The following is an 18,821-nucleotide window of genomic DNA, read 5'->3' as shown; positions in this document are numbered from 1 at the left end:
TCACCAGTTACTGCACAATATATTAGTTTTCTCAATAAACGAATCATAACACTTTTATAAAGTTTCAGTAACTTATATTGCACAACCGCTCACCAAGATAAAACTTACAACAAAACATGAATATTAATCACATAGGCGAAACCTATTGCATTTTCCAATGCTTGTTAGTTACAGTGACTTCTTCTTCACCATCAAACGCTGACCCAGAACAAAAACTTAAAAGCACAAAATAGAGAAGGAAGGCAGTAGAAAAATATAAGTAAAAAGTGACAAAGTGAAAAAGAAAGGACGATAAAGATCCTGAAAGAGGGGGATAACGTTTCAGGACGTGTGGAGCAGTGAAAGCACAAATTAAGCACAAATCGTTATGTAATGACATTTTCACAGTTAGCCAGTGTATACGTCCTGTCACAATTACCTTCTCTTTGGTGAATCCTACAACAGTAGGAAAGACAGTAATGGGTAAATCATGTCCGGCAAAGCCTGCTTTCATCAATACTGACCCTACATCGAGTACAACTGGAGTTTTGAAATCACGTAGCTGCGAATGAACAAATTAATTTATTTAGATATTTTAAATATCCACCACATATGAATTGTCCAGCAACAGTATGTCAAATAAGAACATAAAAAAAGAAAACCAACAAAGCGTCAGGGTAATATGGATTTAAAACCAAGATAAAGTGCATACATCCATGGATACAGAGTGCAAAAAGGATACCTTCTTTACACACAATAAACAACAATGAAAGTTAGAGAACAACAATGATACAGTTGAATCTGTTGCTCAGATAGCAGTGCTTTTCAGTCCAACGTTTTAGGGTTAGAAGGCTTAATATTCTTGATAGGGCCTTGGATATGTTCCTTATAGTCTGTGATTACCAAAAGTCTTAAAATTAGGATTTTTCTCAACTTTACTACTACTAAATTGAGAAAAATCAAAATTTTAAGGCTTTCGGTATTCACAGTAGGCACTTAGGAGTCCTAAAGTTAGGAGTCCTAACTTTACGACTACTAAATTGAGAAAATCCTAATTTTAAGACTTTCGGTATTCAAAAAGGCATTTAGGAGTCCTAAAGTTAGGAGTCCTAACTTTACTACTCCTAAACTGAGAAAAAGCCTAACTTTAGGACTTTCGGTATTAACAGAAGGCATTTAGGAGTCCCAAAGTTAGGACTCCTAACTTCTGTGAATACCGAAATGAGTAAGTGTCTTCTGTGAATACCAAAATGAGTAAGTGCCTTCTGTGAATACGAAAATGGTAGTAAGTTTAGGATTTTGTCTTAAAAGTTAGTTCTGTGAATCGGGCCCAATATTTTGTTTCACAGGAAGCCAGTGGGGATCCCTCGATAGGAGGGTAATATGGCAGTGATTAAGCTTCAGAAAGATTAAGGGGGCTGCAATTCTGAACTATTTGGAGATTTAGAAAGTCCAACATAGAGGGAATTGGAGTAATCTGGCCATGCTATAACCAAAGCAATTACAACTTGGATGAGAGGATCTCGGGTGAGGAACTTCGAGATTTTCCTTATCCTACGGAGCTGTAAAGAGCAGATGAAATCACTGCACCAATTTGGGGACTCATTGACAAATGACTGTCAATTAAGACACCAAGGCTTTTTACGGATGTCTTAAGGGACGGAGGGTCTCCCATCTTGGAAGGCGAAAAAGAGGCGTTCCAGTAGTTGATCTTTGTAATGCTAATCTACGTTTATCCGCGTTAAGTGTAAGATGTTACCATTAATCCAATCCCAGATAAAATGCTTGTTATTTTGAAAGGTTTCCTTTGAAGTCAGAGAATCATCTATCTTGAACAATAGTTGCATATAATCAGCATAGTTTTAAATTGTGCAATTCAAATTTTAGTGAGCATGGCTTAGGGGATGAATGTATATATTAAAGAGATGAGGTGAGCGGGAGGATCCCTGAGATAGTCCACATTCCAGGTAGACTTTATGTGCCTTTAAAGGAGTAAGGCAAACTGATTAAGAGCGTAATGTATTTGTGCTTTTAAAGTTAGCCAGTGGAAAAGGACAGTGTTTTGTGATCATGTAATGATTTTTCTTAGCATCTAATTTGGCGCGTGACCTGTCCTTGGGTTCAAAAGACATCATAAAGACAGAGCCAATATGTCTTTAAAACACCGTTGGCAACTGCCTAGCAGACCGAAGGTAAAGAGTGTGCCTAGAAGAGGGGAGGAGGGGCATTTAACTACTGAACAAAAGGATTTTCCCTCAAAATAAACATTGACAAAGCACATACGTGTAATACAAGTAGAATTTGCTGAACAATAAGAACCATGAAAGAACTAAGGAACTGACTGTGTCTGAAATAGATTAATTTACACTACAATTAATATGTATTTGTGATTTGTTTTGCATTGTGCACCACTCACACCACACTTCACATTACTAAATAGAGGACTTGTATGTCCTGTGTACAGAGACAAGAGAATCCTTGTTACCTGAGGGCTGAAACGGGAATTTAAACATCATTTCTGACAATTTATTCTAAATCATATAATTAACCTAATAATTATACGTTAATTTGCATCATCATTTATTATTGTTTTACTAATAATCTACTCATCTACTCCATAAAAATATTTCTTCTATAGTATATTGCAGAATACTCAAATATGTTGTGTAATGTCTCTCAAACCATGTCTTTGCATTCTGAAGCGTACATATTTTCTGTAGAAAATATCAATTGCTGTTTCTCATGTATTATGCATGTACTCCACAATTCAAATGCATCTGTATACAAAAGAATATAAATAATTGAATAGTGTTATTCATTGTGTCACATTACGACACATAACTGACTACATTAAATATCTTATATTGCAAGACAATTATGTCCTAGATACTTAAAGTCTCTATTACTCTCCACTGATGATACAAAGCAATCGGTGTAATCAGAACTTGTTGCTCTAGCTGTCCGTGCTCTGTTACACAATTTCACCTGGATGTAAATGTTAGTCAAGTCATCATTCCTGGCCATCACCCGTCTACATGATCATGTGTATTATGCAAATCTGCTCCATTAGTAGTATTAATAATTTTCATTAAAAATATAGTCTATCATATCATAATTTTGTTTCTATTAATAGTGCTGCCATTCTTGCACCACATGACTATGTATTTATGTCTCCAAACATTATTGAGCATAATCCACGAACATGGTCATTTCATAGCACCATCTTACTAATATATTTTCCCTTTACATGATTACATTTCAGTTAGCATTTTCTGTGAACATTGTACAGTCTTCTACTATAATTTTTCCACTATAATTTTTCCACATATGGGGCCTATTCACATATGAAAATCTGTGCAGAGATCTCTACACACACAGACTTCATCCTACGCCTGGACAGGAATCTTTGCCTGGATGTTATTAACCTTTGATGTGTGGCAATATCTGCCTAGTAGTAGGATTTAAAAGTCTCCACTTACTTATACAAGAGGATGGAGATGCTTCCAACTTAAATTACGACCATAAAGTTACTACCAGGCTGTAACTGTAGGACAGGTATTTTATATTTCTACTTATATTGGATGTCTCTGCAGGGGAGGTGGAGATATCCACCTTCGCTATGGAAAACAGTTGATTTGGCTGTTGTGGGATTTAGTCCAATTAATGCTCATTCAATTGTTTCTACTCCTCCAAAATGACAAATGAAGGTGTACAAGCTTGTAACATGAAAAGTTTTTAAAAGGAAAAAGGGGAGGTCAAAAAAAGTGTATTTCCCAAGTTAATTCGCATAGGAACTTTGAACACGATTACAGCCCAACCCGCTGAATGGAATTACACCAAATTTGACAGAAAGCTAGCTTTTGGCCCGCAGATTTTGCTTTTTGTTATAAATGGTGGTGTAAATTCGTTCAGCAGTTGTTTAGAAATTTAAGGGAAAAAATATAGATATCTGTGGCCACGACAACTCAGCGAACAATAACAAGCTTGTGCAGAGAAATGCAGAGCTCTGATTGGCTGCCAACACTTGAACCAGGAAGTGTTGGCAGCCATCTTGGGACTCACAAAAAAACATTTAAAAAAAGAAAATTGGGCAGGGTAGGAATACTCTGACTTCCAAGTCTTTGGGACTCCCTGGGGCTCTGCCAGGCCAAAAAAGCTTTTTTTCTTGAAAACATTGCTGCAAAATCACAATATTTGCGGAAAAAAAACAAGCACTTACCTTTAAGTAACCCGCCTGGGCGCATACCATAACAATAGGAGGGGGTGCATAGGGCACCTCTTCTAGGGCTTATATTAGCCCTGGGGCCCTCACCTTCCCTGGGTACTGCTTTCAATGTATGTGGGGGGTGCCAACAAAGCACCCCCATGCCGCCACCTCCCAGGGGCAAATGTCTATAAATAAATGCAGAGGGTGTACTGACCCCCAACAACCCCGGTGACCGCCACCTCCCTGGGGCACTTAAAAATATATACATGGGCGGGCCTGTTGACACCCTAGAGATCGCCACCTCCCCGGGGCTAAACATATATAATGAATGCGGGGGCGTGCAGCCCACACCACAGCCCTAGGGACCGCCATCTCCCCAGGGCAAAACATTTAGCTAGTGAGGCCGTACGGGGCCCCCCGTATTCACACTAAATGTTTTGCCCTGGGGCTAAATACTATAAAGGAGGGGGGACAGCGCAGCTCCCCTTATGGAGCCATGGGTGGCCCTGGGGACTGCCACTCCCCAGGGCCGGCTCCTGCTCTGTCACAGGGTGCCAACCCTCGGGAGGTAGCTGTTTGCTTTTGGTTGGTGGGAGCTAAGCAAAAGCAAACATAACTCCACTTTCTGCAAGTGGAGGCTGTCAAACCTTGTCATCCTTGTCATCTTTATGAATGTACTCTATGAATAAATCGTACAAGGTAGGGAGTGCCTACATTACAAATATGTTTTAGATCATCACTTACAAGTTTGGAGCCAGGATGTTTTCAAAAGGTTAATAAAATTAATTATTGAGTATGGTGAAGGTGCACCTGCATACAGCTCCTAACAGCACTCAAAGAGTTGTACATGAATCCCTAGGAGTTTGTAGGTTTGGGTCAACGGTTTATAACTTGAATATGTTGATTTGTTCTAATGGTTACTCATATAAAGGGGTGCTGGGAGAGGCAGAACAAACTTTCCGGCTGCAGAGGGGTAAAACTCAGACACTGGATCTCCCGAGGGTATTGAAACCTATATACACATTACAATTACACTCATGGAAGCACACAAACAGCGAGATCTGAACATATGGACATGGAACGTGAATGGTTAGGGTAGCAAAATTAAGTGCACAATAGTTCTCCAGTGCCTGCGTCAGCATGCCCCACAGCTATTGTTGATGCAGGAAGCACATATCTGTGTAACCGCTATAAGACCGTAGACAGGTTTGGTATACTCTGCTGGCACATGCAAGCTACACAGCAGACTCAAGAGGAGCAGGCCTTCTAATCAAGAAACCAGTCCTGTTTATCCTTCACCGCACATGGCTTGACACCTTCTGTCGATATGTGGCCCAGTCAGGACACTGGGAGGGTGTTACACTCAACATCTGCTCCTTATACATACCACCCAAACTCCATGCAAGGACCCTCCTGGACATTAGTGCCCTTATCTTAGAGCTGCCATCTGGGATTCTTATACCGAGAGGTGACATAAATGCTGTAATTGAGGCTGGGACTGATAGAGAAAGGCTGCCCCACAGTATGAGCCAGGACCTTTACGGCCCTTACTAGAAGCAATGAAACTGACTGATTTATGGCGTGTGCACAACCCTTAGCAACAACAGTACACATACTTCTTGCCAAAGCGCAGTGGTGTTATGTATGGTACGATGTGTACCTGTTAATGCTTTGGTAGTTCTATATGTTTTGCATTTTATGCAATGATGTGATGATATATGTTGTTTTACCCTTGCACTAACAGGACAACGAGTACTATTTCAAGGGCCACATATTATGCATCACAATGTTTTCTTTCATGATGTTTCGCAACATAACAGTCGTTCTTTTATTGCATGCATTGTGAGGATTTTGACAATTGCCCAGTTGGCAAAGTAACCACTGGTTTAAGTTGTCTTTGTCTATGGTTTATGTATAATATACTCTGTATTTTTAAATAACATTGTGTGGAGTCTCCTTTGGTGGTTAATTATTGTGTTGCTGTGTGAGTGTGTTGCACAAACATGTTACACATTGCCTCTGGGATAAGCCTGACTGCTCTTGCCCAGCTACCAATGGGGTGAGTACGGTTATCTTTGGTGTGTAGCTTATTTGCCCTGACTAGAGTGGTGGGTTCTGCCTGGCGTAGGTGCTTACTCTAGCCAACCAGAAACCCAATTTCTAACAACTTATATATGTATTTCCGGGATACACAGCAAGTTCCATAGGTGGTAAGTACACTATAGGGGCTGAACACATGGCCATTCACTGAGCAAAGATTCCAATGAATTAATGGGTCTCGAACTGTTTTCTCTTATATGTGGTTTCATAGTAAGAAAGTTAGTTCACATTTTGGATTATATTTAGGAGAAGAACTGTGATTTGTAACAGGCTCTGACAGATTGTTTACTGAGAGCAGGGATTCTATAATACGAGTTGTTGTTTAACTTTGTACATAGCCACTTTTAGCACCTTGTTCACGCAAGGCACCACCCGCACTGTTGTCACCATTTAAAACTAATGTTGTGGTTATGCATCAACTTGATGATTAAAAAAAAATACAAATAACTAACTTCCTGGAAAGAAGGCCCGTCTCCAGCATTCATTAGGTTGATTAAATAATTGAATGTACTGAGGATACTGTTAATACTCACACAACGGTCACCACATAAGAGTCCCACGGAACCAGTGTTTTAGTAATATATAGACCTATGTCACGGGAGGGATACTGGGTCGGGCTTTGTTGTGAGTTTTACGTCTACTAGATGGCCATTAGCAAAAAGTTAAAATGATAATTGTGGGAAATGTTGCTTAATTGAAATGCTCCTTGTAATCTGGTTGTTTTTATGAGCAAGATAGATGGACGATCACAAGGCAGCAAAACACAGGACAATAAAATACATGAATCTAACAATTAGTGCAGTCACAGTGAGGATTGCATGTACTACTGGGGTAACCACAGGAGCATGCTTTCCGCCGTACTATTTATTTATATATTTAGTGATCTCTCTGAGATTTTCTCAAATGTAGATTAGGCACAGCACATATATCAGCCTTGTCCTGCATTATCCTTTGTGAGTTTCAGCACCCTATGACAATATTCAGCAATACTTTATCTTAATATAAACATGAAAACAACATAAACTGTGACCTTTGGGTGTCTTAAGAACGATGAAGGTGGATGAGTATTGGTATCTGGGTCCACCCACCCTCACCACTTATGAGTCACCCAGAATTAACCTCACCTAAGCTTCTCGACATGAAAGGTATGCCTGCCAATGGTCTGAAGAGTGACTTTAGAAAAAGTATAGCAGGCACTTGTCGTCTCCCCTAAAGAAAGCTGTACCTGCAGTCTAGCTGGACTTTGTAATTGCTGTCTCCTCTATTGTGGTTAATCAAACTTTTACTAGCTCTTTACAGAATCCTTGTTATATTCACCGTTGGGTAAAAATATATTGTGATGAAATAACTGCAAATATTCAACTGTTAGCAAAAGATGCCCCTTTACTTTTGTCTTTACTTTTGTTATTACTTTTGTTATTACAACTGTCTGTCAGCATGGGGGATCCAGTTATTATGTGGACCAGGATTTGTTATGTAGATGGAGTGACCTAAGACTTAAACTCCCTAGTGATATATTAGCAAAATCGTTCCCTTACGTTCTTTTATTTGGGCCATCTCCCAATACTTCATGTTAAAGGACCTTTGCTAAACCTGCTGGTGCCTAAGATGGTATGGAGCTTCGGTAGTTGTAACACCACACAACTCATTTCATATTCCACTGTGAAGTATTAGTTAAACTACAGCATCTGTTATTCCATTCCTTAAAAACTTGGGGCCAGATGTATCAATGCTTTTTGCATTCGCAAACAGGTAGATTTGCAGAATCTGGCTGCCTGCGAACGCACATTTTTTTTTCCAATGCAGCAAACCTAATTTTGCAATTCAGTAACCTGTTACCGAATCGCAAAATGGGTTTACGATTCGGTATTAGGAAGGGGTGTGTTTAGGGCGTCCCTTCCTAATACCGACTCGCATCGGTATGTATGAATGTTTTGTGACCGCAATTGCGGTCGCAAAACATTTGCACTTTATCACCTACTTCAAGTAGGGGGTAACCCATTCGCAAATGGGAAGGGGTCTCCAAGGGACCCCTTCCCCTTTGTGAATGTTTGTAAAACCATTTTTAAGAGCAGGCAGTGGGCCCACAGACCAGTGCCTGCTCTTAAAAAATTTAAAGAAAACTTTTCATTTTTCGTTTTGTAAAGCATATCATTTTCCTTTAAGGAAAACAGGCTGCTTTACAAAAAAAAATTGCTTTATTGAAAAGCAATCACAGGCATGGTGTGGTGGTCTGCTGATTTCAGCAGGACATCATCCCTGTGGATTTTGCGATTCCTAGGGGGTCGAAAATTGTGACCTACCTCATTAATATTCATGAGGTAGGTCATTTGCGACCCCCTAGGAATCACAAAAGGTGTACTATACATCTTCATACATTGCATTTTGCGATTTCCTAATTGCAAATCCATGTGATTTGCAATTACGGAATCGCAAAATGCTATCTACATATATCTGGCCCTTGGTGCCTATTGACGACTGCACTAAAACTAATCTTTTCCTGCACTCAAATTTTCTATACTGGTGTAAATCTATTAAAAAAATCGACAGCATTTAGGAGTATGTGCTAAATCCGTGGTAATGTGTTCTTTTTACATGTGTATGGTTTAATTTAGACTGCAAGCAAACTTTTACAATTATAAAAAATAAAAATAAATCACCTTCAAAGAGGATACTTGCAAGTGAGATCTTTCTGGAACTGGTGTATTTGGGGCCATTTTTAAACAAAATCCATCAGTCAGGTCTTCGTGTGAATCTTTCACTTCTCGTTCCTTTAAATTCAAGCAAGCTCCTTCCTTAGAAGACTTCGGTAGGCTTTGGCTGGAATGACTATCTGCTATATTAGCAAGGTCACACATTGTGTTGGGTGTGTCTTTCAAAGGCTTCTGTTTCTCGATGACTTGAGGCAAAGTGCCCTCTGTACTTGTGGTCAGGTATTTCAGATCTAACCCATCCCGTAAGCTATGAGCATCTTCATCATTTTCATTACTAACAGATTTTTCAAAGGAGTTACAATGATTGTTTTCTTGTTGGTACTTGCATGCAGTTATAGTTTTTGCGCCTTTGAATTTAGGTTCATAGTCAGTATCTGGAAACGTGTCTTCTTTTAGAAGATACAATGATGAAACATTTCCTGTGACTTCAGGACCTACTTCATTTCTTTTGAGGTTACCTTGAGCTGCACAAATGTGCAACGGTTCATGAATTGCATGCTCTTTAGGAGTTAAGTTATTGCAAAGTGAGAATCCCTGCTTGTTATTTACAGGAGTGCAGGGTTTTCCAACCACTGCTCTTCTTGGTTTTACAATGGGACCACAACGTTTATCAGTGGCATATATGTTTGTGTCTTCAACAGGTGATGGTGGTGGCCTTATGTTACCTTTGACTATGCTAATGAGTGAGCTGGGAACATCTTTTGGATTGTACTCACTACCTTCTACTATTCTGCTTTCTTGTTTGCATGCAGTGCTTGTTAGAATGTCCATGTGATTATCTTCTTGGTTAACTGGTTTATTCACGATCTGTTGTATTGTAGTCTTGACAGAGTCAGGCAAGCTTTGATCATGGCCAACTTTGGGCCCCTTGAGGTTTTTAGAGCAAGACCACATCCTGGAAGAGGGTGCATCCGGACAGCCCACTAAAGGAATAATAGGTTTTGAAGCAGCTATGTCACTAGATTTGGACACTAAATGTTTATGGTGGCTTTTTATTTTGTTCAAATCAGGCATTTTTCTCAGTTTCCTCTTTTTTATTAAATCCTCCTTTGCTAAGCTCTGTTCCAGTTCTTCGACCTCAATTCTCTCCCTCTGCAGTTCCGCCAAAAAAGATAGTCTGTCTTTTGTTTGGTGCAGAAAAGATTTGTGGTCTTTCACTTTCCCTCTTCGTTCAAGCTCACGGAGTTCTTCAATTTTCAGATTTTCATCCCAAATTTTCATCTCAATGGCATAGAGCTCCTTAAGTTCCACAAACAACTTGCTGGAGTGTCGCGGTTTTGGAGCTACTCTGTTGACTTCAGAGAGCATGCATCCTGGCCCTGCCGGTGCATGATCCTTATCCATAAATGAATCATTGAAATAATTCACGCTCTCTGGCAGGATCCCATCAGACCATATTTCTTCAATTCCAATGACTCCAGCATTATACAGTTCTTTTGGTGACATCGCCTAAAATAAAAAAAAGGGAATCTTTTAAATTTCCTTGACCACTTGTTGATTACACTCTCACAAATGCCTATTTAGAGCTTATTTTTTCCAGGTACTTTCCAGTAGGTCATCTTACAGCATTCTGTAGTCTCAAGTCTTGATTATATGCACAATTTATTTTACATTACATTTGTGAACCAGAAAATCTCTCATCTGCATATGCAGAAAAACAAAGAACCTTGTGCAATTCTGAAGCAAAAGTGGAGGGACTGCATGCAGCAGTATCCAACTATTTTCTGTTCAACAGAATACTCAGCTAAATGCACTGACTGTAGTAAAAAAGGTAAATGAAGGGAAGGGTCCCCCATCTTAATTGAACAGTTCAATAATTAGGAGAAAAGCTCTCCACCCGGCATATACTCATAGATTCAATGTCCCGTGCAGAACAAACTCTAATATCGGGGAGTGGGGGTCTAGGCTTTCAGAACTAGCTCCAGTGCTTTGGAAAGTCCTACCAACAAAGCTCTGTCCACTTAAAAATCATATTTGTTTCTACCAAGCTTTTAAAACTCATATATTCAGACAAGCTTATGAGCAGCAAAACACAGCATAGCTATGACTTCGAAAAGTACACTGGAGTTTGCAGCTAATTTTGGTAAATCCAGCCAATTTTTGCCACGACAAGAAGTATTTAGTGTACTGCCATGAACAATTTGGGAGATGTAAACATAACTAAGATGACCAGAGTTTTACTCTGTACCGTAATTACTTGTTAAAAAAAACGAGGGGACAGCCCTAAAGTATTTAGTCGGAGGGGTTGCCTAATGATGAGCATGCTAAATACTATGGCTGCAGAGGGCCAGATGTACGACCATTCTTTGCGGCCCGTTTGCGACCGCAAAAAAGGGTCCAGGCATGTAAAAACGTAATTTTGGGTCAATGACTCTCAAAATAGCATTTGCAACTCGCTATTAGGAAGGGGTGTTCCTTCCTAATAGCGAGTCTCAATGCAATGTACTATTGTTTTGCGACTGCATTTGTGGCCACAAAACACTCGCAGTTTACCACCTACTTCAAGTACCCCTTTGTGAGTGTTTGCTAAAATATTTTTTTAAGAGCAGGCAGTGTTCCCAGGGCCCACTGCCTGCCCATAAAGAATTAAACTGAAAAGTTTCATTTTTCATTTTTAAATGCATCCTGTTTTCCTTTAAGATAAACAGAATGCTTTTACAAAAAAACTTAAAAGTAGTCCCAGAAATGGTGGTTTGCCTACCCCAGTAGGTCGCCATCCCTGGGAGTGCTAGCCTTCCCCAAAGGGGTCGCAAATTGTGCTTGCCTCATGAATATTGATGAGGCATGCAATTTGAGACCCCATTGGGAATTGCATACAGTGTCTGCAACACTGTTGTACATTCACTTTTGCGAGTCGCAAATTGCTAGTCGCAAAATGTAATGGTTGTACATCTGGCCCATAGGTGGAGATTTGTCAGGGTTTTCAAAATTTGTACACAGTTGTTGTTATCAGTGGTTTCAGTTTCAGTGGCATAAAAAGTCACAGGAACTGTGTTTTTCAGTGATTACAGAGAAATGTGCGTTTAGTAGTTTTAACTTTGTGAACCAGCATTGCATGATGAATAGGGAGTGTATATGACACTCCTTAGGGCCCAAACAACCTCTAGAAACAATAGCAATTCTTTGGATTACCTTCCTAGAGTAGCATAAACCGCTAATTGACATCTTTAATCTTACACTTCATAAATGGTGCAAAATGTTTGTGAAACCGCACAGAACATCCCCATTGTTCAAAGGTCTTTGAGGGAAAGCAAGACTTTGAATGGGAAACCACTTTAATGTACTGAAAAAAATTAAGTGACATTTCAGAAGTATGTTAAACCTATGCATGAATATTTTTGTCCTGTGTGGAGAACCAGCACATATTGGGATAGTGAAAACAGGCATATGAGGTACAAGTTACTAAATCCGACCTCATGTATGCATTGCACATCTGCACACAGGATTTGCAGTCATAAATCCATGCAAAACACTAAAAGTTTATGCAGCCATAAATGTAAGCACTCTGAACTGACATTATCGTGTGGTAAAGCGCTATCTAAAAAAGGAACTTAAAATATCTATTTTGTTGCTGACGACCAATCAAGTCTCTTTTAATAGACCATCTGCTGATAACCTTACACCGCGTTAGGTTTTTTCTATCCTAACTTAGGGGTTCATAATAATGGTGGACGGACTGCAGTCCGTCTGCCATTGTCCTGGGGATTGGGACCGGCCGCATATATGGCGGCGGACACACACATGACATTACAATGCGACCACCACTTTGGCGGTCGCATTGCGGCGGGGGCTGCTGGCTGCAGCACCTGCCGCAATGGTTAAAATGCATGTTGTGCATTTCCCTGCACTATGTGGCAGGCACCACAACGTGCCTGCCACCTGGTGCAGGGAACTGAAATGCAAATTTCACATGCCCCTTCACAAGGAGGGCCCGCAACGGGCCCCAAAAGAACATCCCTGTTGGACTTGGCCCTTTTGGCAGGTTCACCCCTGAACTTTTTGCCTTACGCTCTGACATAGTGGTAGTGATTTTAGGTCTCAGGGCACGTTAGCACGTGCGCTCTCTGAGTGCGTGTGGTGAGAATGGGCTGCCCTCCCATAGGAATGCATGGGGGATATGTGTGTCCATGGTAATTACTGACATGAGAGGAGTGCAGGGGCGAGTTTAGTATGTGTGAACTTGTGAGGATAAATGCTGCGCAATGGTGTGGGCAGATATATGTTGACTGGTGGAGAAATGCAACTTTTAGGAGTTGGCATTTCTGTGCACTGTGTGTCTGCCTGCCTGATGTGAATTAATTGCATGTCTGGCTTGTGATTGACAGGAGCTGAGAGGTGTGGGTTGCTCCAATAGACAGGGGGGAGTCTGCCCAGTGGTGAATAGGGATATCTGCATGTAGATGGGAGGGAGGAGTTGCACCTGGGACCTAAATAGAACTGTGCCTTCCCTCCACAATACAATCAACAAAAGAAGGTTTTGGGTCCTGTCACTGACCAGCCTGGACCTCAACAATCGCTAAACAGAATAAAATGGCTAATCAGGTTTGCTTTATAATTATTTAGGACACACCCAGCCAATCTGTGCTGCGTGAACCACAAGTTTGTTTTAAAGAAAATGTATTCTCATTTTTAATTTAATTTCATTGATTTATCCGTATGTATTCAAGGCATATTTGTCAAAACAGTCGAATCAACAACAGACATTTATGTGCGCAATATATACAAGTGTAGAAAATGTTCACAATAGATACTCAAAGTTCAGGACACCAAAAAGCAAATTACTACATACAATACAAATTGAAACATAAAAAGCATTTCACAAAAAAAACCAGTCCTTCAAATTATATACCAATGGACAGGCGGAAACAGGAATACAATGAAACTGCCTGCCTATCTCAAAAAACCTGTGATTAGGTGTTTTAAGGATTGAACAGCTAGGGCCAAAGACAGTAATATTAATTATTCCCTGGCTGCACCCTTCTTCCTTGTCACAGGCTGGGGGTCAACGCGTTTCGAACCAATGATGATTACGAGGTTCTCCTCAGGACGTGGACTAGGTGAATCCTTTTCTGCAGGAAGCACGCAGGAGCTGCAAGAGTGGAATGTAGCTTCACACGATATGACATTTCTGCACTTGAACTTGAAAGCAGGGAGAAGAAACGTTGGTGAGGACGCCCGGGAGTTAGTCCGGAGGTCACAGGGGGTACTGCTCTCCTTCGCTAGAACGCTGCACTTGAACTTGAAAGCAGGGAGAAGAAACGTTGGTGATGACGCCCGGGTGTTAGTCCGGAGGTCACAGGGGGTACTGCTCTCCTTCGCTAGAACGTCAAACGGAAACTGCAATCAATCCATTCCGCGTCCGACGGAGTCTTGCCTTAAGCTCTGACATAGTGGTAGTGGTTTTAGGTCTCAGGGCACGTTAGCACGTGCGCTCTCTGAGTGAGTGTGGTGAGATTGGCCTGCCCTCCCATAGAAATGCATGGGGGATATGTGTGTCCATGGTAATTACTGACATGAGAGGAGTGCAGGGGCGAGTTTAGTATGTGTGAACTCGTGAGGATAAATGCTGCGTAATGGTGTGCGCAGATATATGTTGACTGGTGGAGAAATGCAACTTTTAGGAGTTGGCATTTCTGTGTACTGTGTGTATGCCTGCCTGATGTGAATTAATTGCATGTCTGGCTTGTGATTGACAGGAGCTGAGAGGTGTGGGTTGCTCCAAGAGACAGGGGGAGTCTGCCCAGTGGTGAATAGGGATATCTGCATGTAGATGGGAGGGAGGAGTTGCACCTGGGACCTAAATAGGACTGTGCCTTCCCTCCACAATGGCGGCTCCGCCCCCTGTGGTGTGTCTAATCCCTGAGCCCCCACCTGACAAAGGAGAGGGGAGCTGAGCAAAATAAAGTGCTCTAAAGCTCCCCTGAACCAGTTGCATCTGGTTACCCCATGCCATGCACCTTTACAGAAAGGGTTTTGCTAATATAAATATAGGGGCTGTGACCCTATCAAAATGTTCATTGTTCCTGAAGGAGGAGGGGGGCTTGCTGCTTCTGGGGCCCAGGTTGGACCGCCATGGGGGCTGCCTCCCTGCTGGAGGACCCTGTGTGCTGGCCACTGGGCCCAGCTCTGCCCCTGAACCCCTTCCTTGGACTTTGCCAGCTTCCTTGTTGTCCTCCAGGATCTTCGAGACGTGATGCATCCTTTCTGCGCACTGGGCGCGCTTTCGATTTGCTTTTCCTCAGGGAAGGGAGAGCCTGGGGGCTGCGCAGTGCTGAGCTGCAGCCCCTTCGGGAGGGAACCCCCACCATGGGGATTTCCCCATTATGCCTGCAGCTGCGGGTGCCCATCCTGCATTTATCATTGTTTCGCGGGTGCCCACCCTGCTTGAATGCTGCATGTCACCACGAGCGGGAGCCTACCCTGCGTTCTACATAGTGAAAACCGCTGGTGCCCACCCTGCCTTATGCTGCTGTAGCGTGAGCCTACCCTGCATCTCTGCCGATAATTTTACTTTGAGGAGATGTGGGTGCCCACCCGGCTGTGTATTTTTAAATCAGAGGGAGCCTACCCCTCATTGATGCATTTTTCTGTTACTTAAGCGTGAGCCCACACCCCGCGTTTCACCGCTGCAGCCCAAGCCGCTTTTCGCACTTCTCCGGGCCGTTTCCAGCGCGACCCGGAAGGCAGGCATAGTTGCCTGATTGTGGGCGGGCCCGCCGGCATCACTTCCGCCTCCCCCCCCCCGGCCAGGGGATGGCGACCCAGAAGACCGGCCATTGCCCCTACAGGGATCCTGATGTGAAGAGGGAGCCCCGCGTGCCGCACCAGGATGCCGATTCTAGGAGAGAGAGCCCCGCGTGTGCAGCCCTGTTGAAGTCCCGATCCCATATGGTGGGCCGGGTGAAGAGGAGACCCTTGGAGCCCGACCCCAGCCCCGGTGAGTGGGGCCAAGGCCGTCCTCTTCTCCTTTTGTTGTTGGTGCCTTGAGAAGGCACAGCGTCCCTGCCTATGTGCTGAGTGGCCCCTGCCTGCTAGGGGGCTGCTCCAACGTGGGAGCACCTTTGCCTAAAATGCCGCAGTGGGGCCCCGAGGGCACGGATGTGCCCGGAGCCCCCCTTGACTTTGTTCTTTCAGCTGCCCCGCTTGCAGAGGGCAGCTGCACCGAGGGGGCATGTTTTGTTTTAGAGCCTGTGGGCTCAAACGAGGGGCATAATCATTATTGAAGAGCCCAGCGAGCCCGTGCTTGCCCGTACATTTCCCCATTTTGGGCCATTTTCCCCCAGCTGCGCCACACCAGCTTGGTCAGCTGCAGCATTGCGCACATCTTCATGAGAGGACACAGTGAGTGTCCAGGCCCCATTTGGTGATCACCGCTGCGCAGCACTTAGTGCCAGCTGCAACGTTTAGGCAAAGTTCTTTTGGGGCATGTGTTGAGAGATAGGAGTGAGATGCACTCCTCTGCCCCAGCGCATTGGCGTGCTTTCTGTTCTGCTGCATTGGCAGCGTCCTGACATTCTGGACACGGGGCATTTGAGCCCCTTTGAGAAGGCCAGTTGGCCAGGGGGACTGGGAGGTTTGTAGGGCGCCAGGCCCTAATGTGATTATATGGTGCTAAGAAATGTAATGTATGTAGTATGATTTATGCACCCTGTTTTATACCTCTAAATGAGTTTTTTATGATTATGAGGTTGTTTTGCATATTATGGTTTATGTTAGTGAGATTATGTTTCACTAGGGATTGCACCTTTTTATTGTTGGCACCTATATACGAGAGTTCCACATCCTAATATCATTGGGATCCCAACACACCACTTTAAGATGGCGCTTGTCACAATGAATGTAGTCCATCGTTTATGTTCACTATTACCACTATCTTAACACCCTCACAGACGTCACACGCCGACCACACGGAGGACCCACGGCACACCGATCTTCCGGCACTGTCGTTTCACGAGTAAGTACCTCTACAGAGGACCCCCCTTTCACGATCGCGTAATTGCAAAACCAGGCACTAAGCGGCGGCGCGTCACTTTATGTATTACAGGGTTATGCGATACAGTTCAACTTCATGTGAGTTTCAGACTTGGTTCAATATGTTTATTCAGGTGTTTTTTAACAGACTGAGTTTCACACACGGCATGCGCGTTTCCAGCACGTTTGTTATTAAATCGTTTACGATCACAGTGCACCCATTTTTTTAACACGGCAGCTCCACAACTGATCAAATCACACAGAGCACACTGTTTTTATACGTTGACTTTTTGGCATAGCCCAGACCAAAATAGTTCTGAGGAGCTTTTGCCGAATATGAGTTCAAAATCATCCAAGCGTGCGTTCTTTTTGAGAAATCTGTTTTATCTTGTACCCACGACTGGTGTTTGATGGATTTGTTTACCAATTTGTTGAAAGCTTTGTGATCTGAGGAGGAAGCCCAAAGCTGTTCCAGCCCGGTATTTACAAGACTTTTTGCTAAATATTTAACAGCAGGCGAAGTCGAATACTGCTCTATCTCCCTCCACAGATATTCGTTCAGTGTTCCTTGTGCAGATTTCCTCACTTTGTCCCATACACAGATATAAGCCCCCTGACGTGCCAGGAGCTGTTGTTGGATGTCAAACTCCAGCCTAATCTGTGGTGGGGAGGTCCGCTTGGGAAGGCTAAAGATAATTCTATATGCGGCTATGATTGTGCTATCAAGTATTGTTGCATCTCTGCCTCGTAGGACATCACTTCCATAAGTTATTGTAGGAAGTAATTTGGCTCGAATAGCTTGTACTAAAGGTGTTAATGATGGACCAGATAACATATTATTCAAGGTTTTTAAAGCAATTGCCAAAGCAATCCCTTTGCCTTTAATGCTAGACCTTTGTACACTGAATCGACCGCCGTTGTCAATCTTCACGCCTAAATATTTATATATTGCCGTGTCTTTGATGCAAGATTTATTCCAGAACCACAAGAACATTTTTCTTTTTCTTTTGCTGATGGTCATAGTTTGAGTTTTCTCGAGATTTACTTTTAGATCATTTGCCTCGGAATAACTCTGTGTGGTGTTCAGGAGGTTTTGAAGCCCTACTTTAGTGTGGCTTATTAAAACAATGTCGTCCGCATATAAGAGGCATGGTAGGTTAAGCCCTCCTAGTTTAGGAGCATGTGAATTGCAGTTGGTCAAAATTGGCGCCAAGTCGCCCAAAAATAGATTAAACAGTGTTGGGGCCAAGACACAGCCCTGCTTGAGGACATTGTTTGTCGGTATGCGCCTAGACAGCAGTGAGCCGTCCCCCACCTTTATCCCTTTACAGGTCTCCGTGTGCAGGTTTATTAGCAGGTTTTGAGATCCCCCAGCTTTTTAATTTTGACCACAGAAGATTCCGGTTAATGTTGTCAAATGCCGCTTCATAGTCTATGTAGCAGAGATGTAGGGGCAGTTTTTTCGTCTCTGCCTTGTCTATTAGTAGGCCCATAGTTAGGATATTAGTCGTCGTGCCCACTGTTTTAACAAAGCCTGTCTGATAAACCGGTATCAGGGATTTCTTTGTAGCCCATACCTGCAGTTCCTCCAGCAGTAAACCTGCAAAGTACTTCGCCTCATTGTCAATTAGGGCCACTAGTCGGTAGTTTTGGGGGAGAGCCCTATCCCCTGCTTTATATATTGGGGTAATAATGGAGCCCTTCCAGGAGTCTGGCAAGATGTTCGAACACCTGATTTCCAAAAAAAGGGGTTCAAGAGCTGCTGCCCAGTAACCCGCATCTTGCTTGAAGAGGATTGGCGGGATCCCATTAGGTCCCGGAGCTCCTTCCCTTCTGCCTTTTTTGATTTG

The 18,821-nt window shown here is 42.8% G+C and overlaps 1 protein-coding gene across 1 annotated transcript in view; it reads right to left on the bottom strand.

Annotated features, from left to right (window-relative positions):
* LOC147707736 (uncharacterized) overlaps positions 1–18,821 on the bottom strand; it is a 551,277-nt gene that overhangs the window by 47,535 nt on the left and 484,921 nt on the right. The window contains exons 17-18 of the mRNA XM_086925663.1: positions 8,947–10,449; positions 419–541 (exon numbers count right to left, since the gene is read on the bottom strand). Of these exons, the coding sequence (XP_086781789.1) occupies positions 419–541; positions 8,947–10,449 (1,626 nt within the window). The remainder of the gene's footprint in view (positions 1–418; positions 542–8,946; positions 10,450–18,821) is intronic.

Source organism: Lissotriton vulgaris, chromosome 6 (genome assembly GCF_964263255.1).
Source record: "Lissotriton vulgaris chromosome 6, aLisVul1.2, whole genome shotgun sequence".
Classification (NCBI taxonomy): Eukaryota; Metazoa; Chordata; class Amphibia; order Caudata; family Salamandridae; genus Lissotriton; species Lissotriton vulgaris.
The sequence above is the reverse complement of the archived record's forward strand: the minus strand, read 5'-3'. Positions and strand labels throughout refer to the sequence as shown.